The sequence below is a fragment of the Peromyscus californicus genome, unplaced genomic scaffold (genome assembly GCF_007827085.1).
Source record: "Peromyscus californicus insignis strain IS unplaced genomic scaffold, ASM782708v3 Scaffold_17__1_contigs__length_78620276, whole genome shotgun sequence".
In the NCBI taxonomy this organism is placed as follows: domain Eukaryota; kingdom Metazoa; phylum Chordata; class Mammalia; order Rodentia; family Cricetidae; genus Peromyscus; species Peromyscus californicus.
This window is the reverse complement of record NW_026294469.1, coordinates 2,942,580-2,956,206: the sequence shown is the minus strand read 5'-3', so window position 1 is coordinate 2,956,206 and position 13,627 is coordinate 2,942,580. Positions and strand designations below refer to the sequence as shown.

General features: G+C 46.4%; 1 protein-coding gene across 1 annotated transcript in view; it reads left to right on the top strand.

Annotated features, from left to right (window-relative positions):
• The window catches only part of Tmem241 (transmembrane protein 241), a 133,935-nt gene that overhangs the window by 68,831 nt on the left and 51,477 nt on the right, over positions 1-13,627 (top strand). Inside the window, 2 exon segments of the mRNA XM_052741536.1 lie at positions 795-864; positions 4,670-4,763. Of these exon segments, the coding sequence (XP_052597496.1) occupies positions 795-864; positions 4,670-4,763 (164 nt within the window).

The window sequence follows — 13,627 nt, the reverse complement described above, 5'->3', positions numbered from 1 at the left end:
ACACACCAGATTTGGAAGGATTAAGCTGTCCACTGTGGAAATGCTTAATTCCTTTTCTGGAGACGTTTTTGGAAGGCTTTCTGCTTTTTTAATCTCCTGACTTCTTGTTTGTGACCAAGTTCAAAGTCCAAGGAGAAGCAGCCAGTATGTGTGATTATTTCCTCTTGTACTAAAAGTGGAACTCAAAGAATGAACTTACTTTACAAGAAATAAATGTCCCCTTGGGCCTCAGACTGAAGTGAGTGTGCACAGTCGCTCTGGGCCTTGTACAGTGTGTGCAGTAATTAAACACTAACATGAAGAGAGATGTCAGGGAAATGCACTCATGATCTTTTTTTAACATGAAGCCAAAAAAAGAAGAAAAGAATCTTTAAAAAGACTTTCCTCTTGTTCTCTCCCTTGTGTGGGATGCCTGCTGCTGACGGGAAGATCTAAGGCCTGCCTGACCTGCCTGCACGTTCTGGCCCCACAGTTCAACAGTTCCACAGCTTTAGACACGTCCCTTCTCTGAGCTCCACTTGGAGTGGGGTAACAGAACCTCTCAGAGTCACTACAAGAGCAAGAGATAAAGTCACCACGTTTCACACAGGCCTTTGCACAGAGCGTGCTCTTGCTAAATGGTCACTGCCGTTACTTTAGTCTCAGTGGGAGGCCAGAAGATTCTTAGGGACCTGAGAGTTGGAGAGCTGAATGCATTGTGCAGAAGACTGTGTCTTATGTCTCCTAAAGTAGCTGGGTGGAGGGAGCTGAGGGAGCTGTGTGGACCATCGCATGACCGTTGCTGTGCTCCTTAGGTGACCTCTTCAGGGCCCTGGACTTTCCATTCCTGTATTTCTACAGTTTCCACGGCAGCTGCTGCGCCAGGTAACCCTGCGTCACGTCCGTGTTTTCTGTGCCGTTAGCTGATCTTCGTCTCTTTGCAGCCCAGCGTAGTTACGGGGAACCAAGTGAGCTGCAGAGGCAAGGAGGGCCCTCTGGGAGCAGCTTTCTGTCTCCAGTGGGTCATGACTGACTACTCACATGTGCTCAGTGCCAGCCTGAATCCAGCAGACCCTGGCCTGGTGCAGTGCCTCAGCCGGGACTGTGGTTTTCCAGCTTGCTGAAGACTGGGGCTTCCCACTTTCCCCTCCCCAACCACCACACGGAACTTCAGTGTATAAAACTAATGAAATCAGTTCAGTTCAAGGGATCTTTGTGTCCTCTCCATTTTGATCTTGGCTTCTCTCTTGCTGCCGAAGGCAGCCCACCAAAACCCTCTGTGGAATCCAGGACTCAGAAGTACAGGGTAGAAGTACAGGGTAGACACCAAGGTGGCCAGTAGTATCTGACCTGGGGAAGGACTCAGGGATGAGACCATCAGGCAGGTCCACGCAGATCCACAGAGCTTCCTTGCCGTCGTGCCCCACCATTTCTGACACAGTCTTGCGTGGCGAGATGTGGAAAGACGCTGGTGACACTCTCAAGCTTGTATTTTGCTGCCGTGGTGGGAAGAGGAGGCCTAGCCAACCCCGGGCTTGGTGGTTGCTGGCTGTGTAGCCTCCGGGCCGATTATCCAGTCCTCCCAAGTTTCTGTTTTTTCATCTGTAACGTAGAACAGTAATAGCGGCTAAAATATGTGTAAGTTCCTAAGCATCATACCTGGCCCAGGAAATGGGAGCCATTATTAATACCTGCTCAGGTGAACTGTAAGAAAAATCTCGAAACTGTTGATGTTGAATCCTAGCTCTGCCGAGGGATATTAAGCAGGATTTTAATTTGTCTTTACTCGTCTAGGGATAATGATTATATTTGTCTTGTAGGCTTTTATACAAATTAATACATGTGTATACTTTGAACAGTGCCTACTCATAGTAAATTCTCTGTGAGTGCTGTTGTCATTAGTCAAGAAAAAACAAACAAAACCAAAACTCTCAACCACAAATAAAAGCCAGATCATCCATTCCCACACAGAAAATGGTACCCATGGAGCAATCTTTGCAGATAGGGAAAAAGTTGAGATGTAGGGACTGGAGAGTTGGCTCAGCGATTAAGAGCATTTGTTGCAGAGTTCCAGGGTTGAATTCCCAGTGCCCACATGGCAGCTCACAACCATCTGTAACTCTAGTCCCAAGGTGCACATGCATACAAGGAGGCAAAACACACATAAAATAATAAAACAAATAAAATTTTTTTTTAAGTTGAGGTGTAGCTAAGTACTGCTTCTGAAGTGAGTAGTTCATGTTCCTTGGGGTTATTGAGGCCATTTGAGTCTCGGAATGGTGTTATCACCCTTAGAAAAGCTTCAGGGAAGTACCCCCAATGCTCCTGTCAGCTGCCCGCAGCTTTCATAAATGTAACTCTTGCTGCCCAGGCATTGGAATTGGTGTCCTTTGAAGTATGATTGTTTGGTAGTGTGGGCAAGCAGGCTCTGGGGTGTGGTCAACACTAGTTTGGTTATTTACAAGAGAACAGTGTGCTCACAGCTCACTGGTTTTGGCTCTGCAGGGACACAACTCTGGCTGTTTCTGGCCCTAAATAATGGACAGCTTTCTCCCAACTCAACATGTTAAATCAGGCTTTTATTTTAAGAGCTGTCGATCTTTGCGTGAATTGTCTTAACTCTGTATCATTTTACCCCCGACTTCATTGCAGTGCTGACCTTTTAAAAATATGTACAGTTTCTCCACATCATTTCAATGGTTCCTCCATGGCCATTTCTCAGATTAGGAGTGTTACCTTCAGGAGGTCTTGGAAAAGTTCAGAGGGGAATCATGGATTACTGAGGGGAGGGAGGTAGCCATGACCCAGGGACCCCTGAAACAGATCTCTTTCTCCTGGGATCCTTCACTTCAGGGATCCTCCCTCTGTTTTTTAGAGGGATATTCCCCTATCAAGGGTAGAAGAGCTGAAAGGAGGCTAGAGATAAGGTAGCCACAGGATAGAAACGATGTACAAACAGGCCAGGCAGTGCAGGGAAGCGCTGGACGTGTCTCTGAACAGCACAGACTCATTCGTCCTAGTCAAGTCTGCTGAGGGAGCAGGTTATGCTCATGCCCTTTGGCTGGAGGTGGAGAGGGAAGGCAAAACCCAAGGATACAAGGAGGTTTGGGAGATTGGACACACCTGTGGTGCTGGGTCTTGGCTGCTGGGGTGGAAGCTACAAGAGAGACATGCACCCTAGAACATCCCGCTCGACTCATTGATGATTCCTTTAGATTTTTGTTGCTGTGACAGGTGTCGATGAGAAACAATTTAAATATCAAAGTATCTTTTTCCACTCCTGGCTCAGGTGTCTACTCAAGGTTGTCTGGTTCCCTCACATTGGGCCTGAGAGAGACTGATACTGTGGTGGCGATGCAGGAGAGACTCATAGAACTGACGGTAGAAGATTTTCTAATGGATTTGCTTAGGAGACACTAAACCACACAGTGCAGAATTTAGCTAAGGGAGTGCTGCCCCCGAAACACCCCAAAGATAAGTATTAGCTCCCCAGGTCTGTTAGAGGTAGGCAGAGTTTACCGTGCTAGGATGAAATGTTTGTTCACCAGGACTGACCAGCCTCCCACAGGCGGCTTACAGGGGACGTGCAGGATCACAACTTCCATTACATCCTGCCCTAATCAGGGAAAGCAGAGTTCTGCCAGATGGGCGAGATGACACCAGGGAACAACCACTGAGAAAACCCACAACTGGTGTGCTTAAACCTCTGGCCCTCTTTGCAGTGTGAATGTCCCACCTGCCCAACTGGCCAGACTTGCAGTCTCCTGTCTGTGTTTAAATTGTTCAAAGTGTAACCTGGGGACAGCATATGTAAAATGTATAAACCTAAAGACATATAAGTTTAGTAAATCTTCTAATCGAGACTGGCTGTTCCTTGAGCAGTAGCCACAGTCGGCCGTGTGTGTGTGTGTGTGTGTGTGTGTGTGTGTGTGTGTGTGTGTAAAGATTTTCCCCTCTTAATCTCTAAGTGAGCAATTTGGGATGCATATGACTTCCTTAACAGTGGCAGTGTACAGCAGAAGAGGTGTTTGCCTCCTGAAGCAGAGAAGTGAGCTAAGAAGTGACCCCCAGGGACGAATTTCTCCTAACCAGGTCCCACCGCCTGATGTATCCATTATCTCTCAATAATGCCTTCAGATGATGAGTCCATAAATGGACTAATCCCAAATCAGAGACCTCATGATGCAACCAAAGCCCCTCCCCCAATATTACATCTATGACAGAGTCTTAGTGCCTGAGCTTTTCGAGCAATACTTACTATTGAAGCCATAGCAATGCCCACTTATATATTTTTCTGTCATGACTTAGCCAGGTTTCCGAGCTCTCTCACTGCCAGTGAAATACTCTCATCTCTATTTAGTGGAGGTTCAGGTTTCTAAACTGATGTTTTTATCCAGGGGAACTAGAAAACACAAATATGATGGAGGTTGTGGGATGCTTAGAAATTAGACATCGACTGATAAACTGAGTGTGACGGCGTGCACCTGTAATCACAGCCGCTTCGGAGGAAGGGGCGGGAGGCTGGGAGCTCCAGGCCAGCATGTGGCCGAGAGCCTGGCTCAGGGGTGGAGGAGGAGGAGGAGGAGGAGGAGGAGGAGGAGGAGGAGGAGGAGGAGGAGGAGGAGGGGGGATTGAAGCTGTAGCCGAAGGAAGGCAGCCTCACTAACCCAAGGGTGTTTTCTCCTTTCAGCGGAGTTTTAGGATTCTTTCTCATGCTCAGCACAGTAAAGCTGAAAAGCATTCTGGCCCCAGGGCAGTGTGCAGCCTGGATTTTCTTTGCTAAGGTAAGAGAGAGGGGCCGGGAAAGTCTGCCTCAGAAGCCTGTGTGACAAGCCTTGGCAGCATGGGCTGTGTAAAGTGGGACCTTTAGGAAACCATTTTTAATGCCCTGCGCCTGGTGATAATTTCTGAGACCTTTCACCTGTTTTATCAGCAAGACATCATTGCACCCTAAAAGGCAACAGAGGAAAGCTGACAAATGGCCAGACAGACAGACTCCCGTGAGCCTTTGAGACAAGGGTTGTTACAAGAACAGCTTTTGTGTATCGGAGTGACCAGGGCTGACTGACGCAGTAGAGAGAGAGGTGGGTGGGCTGTGAAGGCCCAGGAGCCAAAAGGCAACAGTGGGAAGCACCATGGTAACAACATGCTTTGAAGAACTCTCTTCTGGGCCTTCCTTCCCCTCATGTACAGTCAGGTACAGGGGCTTAGGTGCTGCTTCTGAGGAGCGGGATCCCGTCTAAGGAAGTTAATTATTGCAGCTTCCATCTTGAGCCATTTATGGTTTTCAGTTGCTTTGTTTTCTCTGAAAATGAGATCACACAGTGGTGATGTCACCGCCACACGTGGTTTACCTTTACCAGAATTGTTCTCGGTAGAGTGTGGCGCCTGGCTGAGATCTTAAGCATGAGAGAGTGAGGGAGTTGACAGTCTCCAAAACAAGCCAAAAGCTGGGAAAACATTGTCCAGAGTCTCCATTTTCATGTTCCAAAAATTGACTGAAAGCACACAAGAAAGCAGAAGTGTTTATTCTTGGTAGGAACAGAGTGAGTCCAGTGTTCCTAGCGGGTGCCATCCCTTCCCTCCTTCAGCTCTGTCAGTGTGACGGTGAAGCCAGGCAGGCTGTGAGGAGCCGTGAGAATTAGCTTTGCTGCCTCTAGAAGTCGCTCCCTCTGTTTGGGGCATTGTTCATTCAAGTGGCCATTTTGGTCAGAAGTGAACAGGAGAAGCCGGTAGTTCCACCGTCATGAGTTTATAGGCCTCACTGGAGTGAGCTGTGGACAGTGGTTTTGCTGCTGACCTAAGTAATTTTGGAGGTAAGAGCATCATGAGCTCGGGAGCCCTCCATGTAGCTCACATTGAATGCCTTCTGTGTCTGGGGACACAAGAGGTGCACACACAAAAGAGCCAGAGCAAAGTGCAACCCCAAGGCAGATGTGAGAGCTGCCTGAGGTCCAGTGGCCTTTCCAGACACCTAGAAGCAGAGGCAAACCAGATTTTCTGGTCCCTGGTATTTGAACAACCACCTCTGACTGGTCCTTGCCAGGACACCAGGTTTCACGTGCGTGAAGAGTAAGGACAAATATTAGTAAAGACATCAGCGCTGTCTCTTTATGGGACACAGAGTTCACACGTGGCCTAGGAAGATCACTGAACAATCAAAACAAACAGCTGCAGTAATAAGACACGTGGAAAAAGTCAGAACCCAGAACCACTACCACATGTTATCTAAAAAGCACAGCGTTCAACCAGAAATTACAGACATTTAGAGAAGCAAACTGTGGCCTGTGGGAAGGGAAAGAAAAGTCAGTGGGAGCTGGCTCTGGGTATCTGGCTTCAGATGTAGGAGTTAGCCCAGAACACTGCAAAGCAGCTCCTTAGGACACTCAGAGATGGAACTACCGCTATGTAAAGAACAGAGGAAAGGCTCCAGAATCCAGACTGTCAGTCAAAGAGAATTAGGAGATAACCAAATGGCAAGTCCAGATGGAAAATACAGCTGAAAGGAGATTTCTCTAGAGGGACTCAACAGACTTTAGATAGCAGAAAAAGAGAGAAGAAGGCATCATTTAATACAAGGAGAAAATTAACTGAAAATGTAAATAGCACTCCAGAGAGCTGTGAGACATACATATCAACATATATCTAAAAGCAGTCTTAGAGGAGGAAGAGCCAGGGATAGAAAAATATTTGAATCAATAATGGATGAAACTCCCAGATTTTATGAAAGACATTAAAATCAGTAAGCCCTAAAAACAAACAAAAACAGAGTGTTATCTAAACAAATTATAATCAAACTGTTAAAAGGCAAAGAGAAAATATTAAAAGCACCAAGAAAAAAGGATTCAGCACACATGGAGGAAATTAATGCAATTGATGAAAAATAGCAAACAAACCTTAAAACAAAAATCTGGAGGCCAGACACAGCACGAGGAGGCCATATTCAACATGCTGACGACATTTGCAACCAGGGACTTAATATATAGCACAACTGCCCATCAAATGTGACAGAGGTGAAGACATTCCCAAGTAAGTAAAGACTGAGAGATGTGTTGCTAGTGGTAATATCAATAATTATAGTAAATGTGAATAAACTAAATATTCCGTTAAAAGGGATGGAGAGATGGCTCAAAGGTTGGGAGCACTGGCTGCTCTTTCAAGGACCCAGGTTTGATTCCCAGCATCCTCGTGGTGGCTCACAACTGTCTGTAAGTGCAGTTCCAGGTGATGCGACGCCCTCTTCTGGCCTTTGTGGGCACCAGGAGTGAATGTGGTGCTTATACATACTTGTAGGCAAAAGACTCAAACACATAATAAAAATAAATGAATCTTTAAAAATTACTCCATTCAAAAGACATAGGTTGTCAGATTGTGTTTTTAAAAGGCAAGACCCAACTATATAGTGTCCAGAAGAGAGACACCTTGGATCAAGGATACAAGCGGGCTGAGTTTGAGGGCAAGGCAGGGCCAAAATCCCCATAAGCTGCTGGTAGACATTAATGCAGGCACTTTGAAAGACATCTCAGCTGGGCGGTGGTGGCGCACACCTCTAATCACAGCACTCGGGAGGCAGAGCCAGGCGGATCTCTGTGAGTTCGAGGCCAGCCTGGTCTCCAAAGCGAGTGCCAAGAAAGGTGCAAAAAGCTACACAGAGAAACCCTGTCTCAAAAAACAACAACAACAAAAAAAGACAGCTCGATGCTTCCTAAAAGGCCAACTGACAGGCAGCACCTCTGTGCCCAAGAAACGCTCGAGAGGAATGAAAACACACACCCACCAAAATCCCGTACGTGGGTGTGTATAGCGGCATTAATAATAAAGCCAAAACATGTAAATAATGGAGATGTAGGTTTCTTAGTGGATGGATAAACAAGGTATCATATGTGTGTGGTAGAATACTATTAAACCATAACAAGAAACGAGCTAGTAATATATGCTATAATACAGATAACTCTTAGAAGCATTCTGCTAAGTGGAAACGCCTAGTCCCATGTTATGATATGCCATTTGTGTGAAATATCCAGAAAAGGCAAATTTATCCAGACAGAATGTATGTTGATGGTTTTTCATGGAGCAGAAATTTATTGGGTATAGGTTTAAAGAAGTTGTGGTTTTGTGACTTAGAAATGAGCTAGATTGTAGTGATGATTGCATAATCACATGAAAGTAAATTTGCTAAATTTGTTTATTAAAAATTACCTCATTGGGGCTGGAGACAGCCAACCGCTGGATGGCTCAGTGGTTAAGAGAACTGGCTGCTCTTCCAAAGGACCTGAGTTCAATTCCCAGTGCCCACATGACAGCTCACAACTGTCTGTGACTCCAGTTCTAAAGCATCTGACACCTTCACACAGACGTACATACAGGCAAAACACCAGTGCACATAAAATAAATCTTTAAAAACCATCACATTAAAAAAAAAAATCATGTCTTGGCCAGGCGGTGGTGGCGCACGCCTTTAATCCCAGCACTTGGGAGGCAGAGGCAGGCGGATCTCTGTGAGTTCAAAGCCAGCCTGGTCTACAGAGTGAGTTCCAGGAAAGGCACAAAACTACACAGAGAAACTGTCTTGGAAAAAAAAAACAAAAACAAAATAATAAAAATAAAATGAAATAAAAATCATGCCTTTAATTTCGATGGCTGAGTTGTGGCTTGGGAAGCGTCCCTAAGGGCTGTAAAACACGGCGCGCATTCGGTCCTTCACAGTTTGATGGCGTTCGTCTGTGTATGTTCTGTCTGTTTGACCACTGGTCACTGAGAGTCTCCTTTGTTTTTTGTTTTTTTTTCAAAACTTGAAGTTTATAACATTTTCCTCAATTCTAGGGGAGGGGGCAGTTTTGAATTGGCTCTTGTGGTTTAGTGCTAATCCTTACGTGTGGAGGATTAGATTAGATGAACCATTAAGGTTTTTTGCAGCTTCAGTACATCAGGTAATCTCTCTCTCCCCACCTTCAGTACATCTGATAACACCCCCCACACACACACACACATCTTTTCTATCACATATGAGCTCTGTGGTTCTTAGTGGCCAGGTATACCCATGCCCTGGACTAGCTACATAGCCAAATGCACTGGCCTTTGTAAGGTACCACAACTGTACTTGGTGATACAGCATTGCCTGGTGATGTCGTCATGACAGCCCAAGTACAATGTTTTCAGAAATGACTCAGAAGGATGGTCCTGTGGTGCTAGGGAGATTTTGCATTCCTCAAAAAACTTGTAGACCCAGGCAGGGAGGTCATTCAAAGGTTGAGATGCTTTGTTCCCGGCTCCAAAATAGTATTCTTTCTTAGCCATTGTCCAAGGGATTGTCACATCAGCTATCATTTGCACATTCTACTTGCTTTTTGTTTTTTGTTCTTTTTGGATGGGGTCTCACTGTGTATCCCTAACTGGCCTGGAACTCACTGTGTAAGCAGGCTGCCCTCAGACTCACAGACCGACCAGCCTGCTTCTGCCCTTGAGAGTTAGGATTAAGGGTACTGCCACCATATCTGGATTCAGTTATGTTTCTATCATGGTTATGATTTTTCTCTCTTGGAATCTGAGAACTACTTTAAGAGCCAGAAGGCATTATAGTGATTAGCAACCTTTGGAGAAGCCTCTTCTTTTGGTAAATGTGAGCATGTGAAATCTAATGCATGGGCAACTTTGTGAGCTCTCTTCTCACTGGGAGTACAAAGGATTTTTTTTTTTTTTTTTTTTTTTTTTGGTTTTTCGAGACAGGTTTTCTCTGTGTAGCTTTGTGCCTTTCTTAGAACTCGCTCTGTAGACCAGGCTGGCCTCGAACTCACAGAGATCCGCCTGCCTCTGCCTCCCAAGTGCTGGGATTAAAGGCGTGCGCCACTACTGCCCGGCCAGTACAAAGGATTTAACTCAGAAAAAGTGAGTGGACTCGAGGACAACAGTGACATGTGGGTGTGTGAGGAGGTACAGCCTGAGTCCCCACTCTTAGTGGGCTTTTCCAGCAGATTTAAACCCTGTGTGAGAATTCTTCCCAGATTGGGTCGTGCCTTGTCTCATGCTTTTCATTTCAAACCGCCTGAGTTCTCAGTCGGTGGAGAGAAGCAGCTGAGGTCGGAGTGAGTTTAGTGACAGCCAGTCAGGAAAGGTGAGGCATCCCCAGACGGTGGTAGCAGTACTCACTGCCCTTTCAGAGCAGACTCTTATAACACTGGGCCCCTCAGAAGCTAGTACCGTGGTCACCAGCGTCCTTGTCCTGAAGACCGCTGCAGGACATAAAACCAAGTCTGTCCTTTCAGTGGCCCTTGGGAAATACTTTTTCTGATAGATCTTCTGATTCAGTTTAAGTTTTTTGTGTTTCTTTGGCTTGTTTTTGTTTTGTTACTTCGAGGGATTGATCCCAGAGTCTTACACATACAAGGCAAGAACTCTACCAATGAACTAAACTCTTCCGTTGTTGTTTTTCAAGACAGGGTCTCTCTGTGTAGCCCTGGCTGTCTTGGAGCTCGCCCTGTAGACCAGTGTAGCTAGAGTTTTCCTGCCTGGCCCACAGTCAGGACAAATCTCTCTCACCTGCCAGTCCCACAGCCACTCAAACTCAACCAAGTAAACACAGAGACTTATATTGGTTACAAACTGTATGGCCATGGCAGGCTTCTTGCTAACTGTTCTTACAGCTTAAATTAATCCATTTCCATTAATCTATACCTTGCCACATGGCTCGTGGCTTACCAGCATCTTCACATGCTGTTTGTCATCGTGGTGGCTGGCAGTGTCTCTCTGACTCAGCCTTCCACTTCCCAGCTTTATTCTCCTCCTTGTCCCGCCTACACTTCCTGCCTAGCCAATGGCCAATCAGTGTTTTATTTATTGACTAATCAGCAGCACATTTGCCATACAGAACATCCCACAGCAGACCAGGCTGGCCTTGAACTCACAGAGGTCTGCCTGCCTCCTAAGTGCTGGGATTAAAGGTGTGTGCCATCACCACCCGGCAGTACATCTTAAATCTGACAGGATTGCTAACCTACCCACTGAGGTCACAGCATTGCAGCCATGCCCCTCCTGGGTGCTGATGGGCATTCCATGGCTCTGGGAAGGAATACATGAGAGCTACATAGGGAACTGGCTAAAATCAAGGCAGCTGGGCACAAACTGGATTACTTGAGGCAGGAGCCCCATCCTGAGTCAGGGTCATTGAAGCCAGCGGATTCATAGGCCATGCGGCGGTGGCAGCCCACATAAAAGGCCGTGGAAGGAGGAAGATTTTATTTTAATGTCTGCTTGTTCTCACTCTCACTGGCCAGTTTATAACTCCCGGCACACTTCCTTCGCTGGTGTTAGAACCTAATTCTTTGGGATTTCAACATGGACTGAAAACTGACAGCTCTCTGGGATCTCACCAGAACTCCAGCACCTGACCGGGACTGCTGAGGCATCTGATTGTGGACTGAACAACTACTGGATTCCTGGCCTTTCTGTCAGGAAACAGCCATGGCTGGACTACTCAGACCATGTGCTGTAAACCAGTCTAGTAAATCCCTTATTGATATATAGATAAACATTAGTTCATTGTACCATTTCTGTTCCTTAGAGAACCCTGACTAATACAGAGTCTGAGCCCTGCATATATGAAATGTAACTCCACCAAAAACAAAAACAAAAACAAAAAACCAAAACAACAACAACAACAACAAAAAACCAGAAGGCCAGTGAAATATTCCATGGGTAATGGCGCTGCCGTTAATCCTGATGATCTCAATCCATCCCCGAGGACCCACATGGTGGAAGGGAAGACTCGACTCCCCCAAGTTGTCCTCTGGCCCCCACATGTGCACCATGGCACATATATTTATCTATATCTCAGGGAGATATATGAAGGCAGATAGCTTCTCTTTCAGGGGACCCCCTTTGTACATGATTCTACCATTACTCAGCATTTCTTTAGGGAAGTCTTTGGAGATTGATGGACATAGAAAGGAGAACTGCATTAGCTGTGTTCAAGGCCTGTCTAAGGCCTATTACAACCCAGAGTTGATAAGGGTGAGTTGGGTGATGATACCAATCTGGGTAGCAAAGGAGTGGCCGACACTGTTGTGGAGCAGTGAAGGGCAGATGCAGGAATGAAGAGGGGTCACAAATACACTGAAGAGGAAGGCTGGGCGCTGTGGTCAAGGGGGTAATAGCCAGACCTCATGATGAGACAGATTTAGAAAAAGGACTTGAGTGAAAGAACAGTGAAAGCCAGAGATTGAGGGGAGTGGGAAGACTGGTGTCAGTGGTTGTGGAGGGACTTGGGGCTTGGGGCTGTCCTAGAAAGGCAGAGATGGTGATAGATGGAAGGAGGCAGGCAGGGCTTTAGTCTCCATCATGAGATGTGTGTGGGGAAGGAATGGGGCTTGGGGGGTGAGGGGTGGGGAGAGTGCTCAGTGTTTGACTCTGGCCACTGTTCAGTGAACTTCTCTTCTATGATATGAAATGTGTGTGCCCCCCTAAAATTTATAGTTTGAAATCCTAATCTCTAAGGTGATGGTCATAGGTGCAGCTTTGGGCACATGGTAAGGTTATGAAGGCAGAGTCCTTATGAGTGACATCAGTGGCCTGGCTCCCATCAGTCATGGTAGCTCACACCCTTAATCCATGTACCCAGGAAACAGAGGCAGGCGGATCTCTGAGTTTGAGACCAGCCTGGTCTATGTGACCAGTTCCAGGCCATCCAGGGCTACAGAGTGAGGTTCTGTCTCAAAATAAAAGGTTTCATGGAGCTGCCTTGCCCCATCCACTGTGAGAACACAGAAGGAGGATGCTGTGTCGGAGAAAGCAGTTCTTCCCAGACACTGAACCCACCAGCATGCTGAATGCACGTCCCAGCCTGTGGAAGAGTAAGAAGCACAGTTACGTTGTCTATAAGCTACCCAGTTAGTCTTAGCAGCCAAGAGGGACAAGACACCTACATTAGTTACTTTTCTCATTGCTGTGATCAAATACCCATGGTAAGGCAGGAAGGGTTTATTTTGGCTTGCAGTTTGGGAGGACACAGACAGGCCATCGAGATGGGGAAGACATGGTAGCAAGTGGCTCCATGGTAGGGAGTCTCGTTTCTCCATGAACAGAAAGTAGTTCCTGAAGAGGAGGTGGGGCTAGGCTCTAAACCTCAAGGCCTACAGTGTAGCCAACTTCCTCTATTGATGCTCTACCTCCCAACACAGTGCCACCATAAACACAGGAGCCTAAGGCGGTGTGGCCCCGGAGCCCTCAGTTCTTTGCTCTGTACAGCGGAGTTTGGACTAGAAGGCATCTAATGACATCTCAGAGCTGTCAGGACTGCAGTGACGGTCTCATATTCATGCCCGACTTGCTGATGGCCTTTACATCTGATGTAGCCCTCTGCAGTGAACTGCTAGGGACTGTGTTGATAATTATGTCTACTCAATAAAACATTTGCCAGGTTTATAAGAGCTTATTGGAATATGTCACACCACAGTGGAACTTTCTTCTGTCCTGTCACTAGGTCTCATCTTCTCTTGGGGAAGATCTTGGTATCCATGTTACAGGTGGTTTATTGGAATTTTTGTTCGTAACTCAGAATTCACTCTAGAAGGCGGTTCCCTCACATTGCTCTTCGGATAGGATGCTGTTCATATGGAGGAAATACTGTAAAACTGGAAGGTACTGGAATACAAGT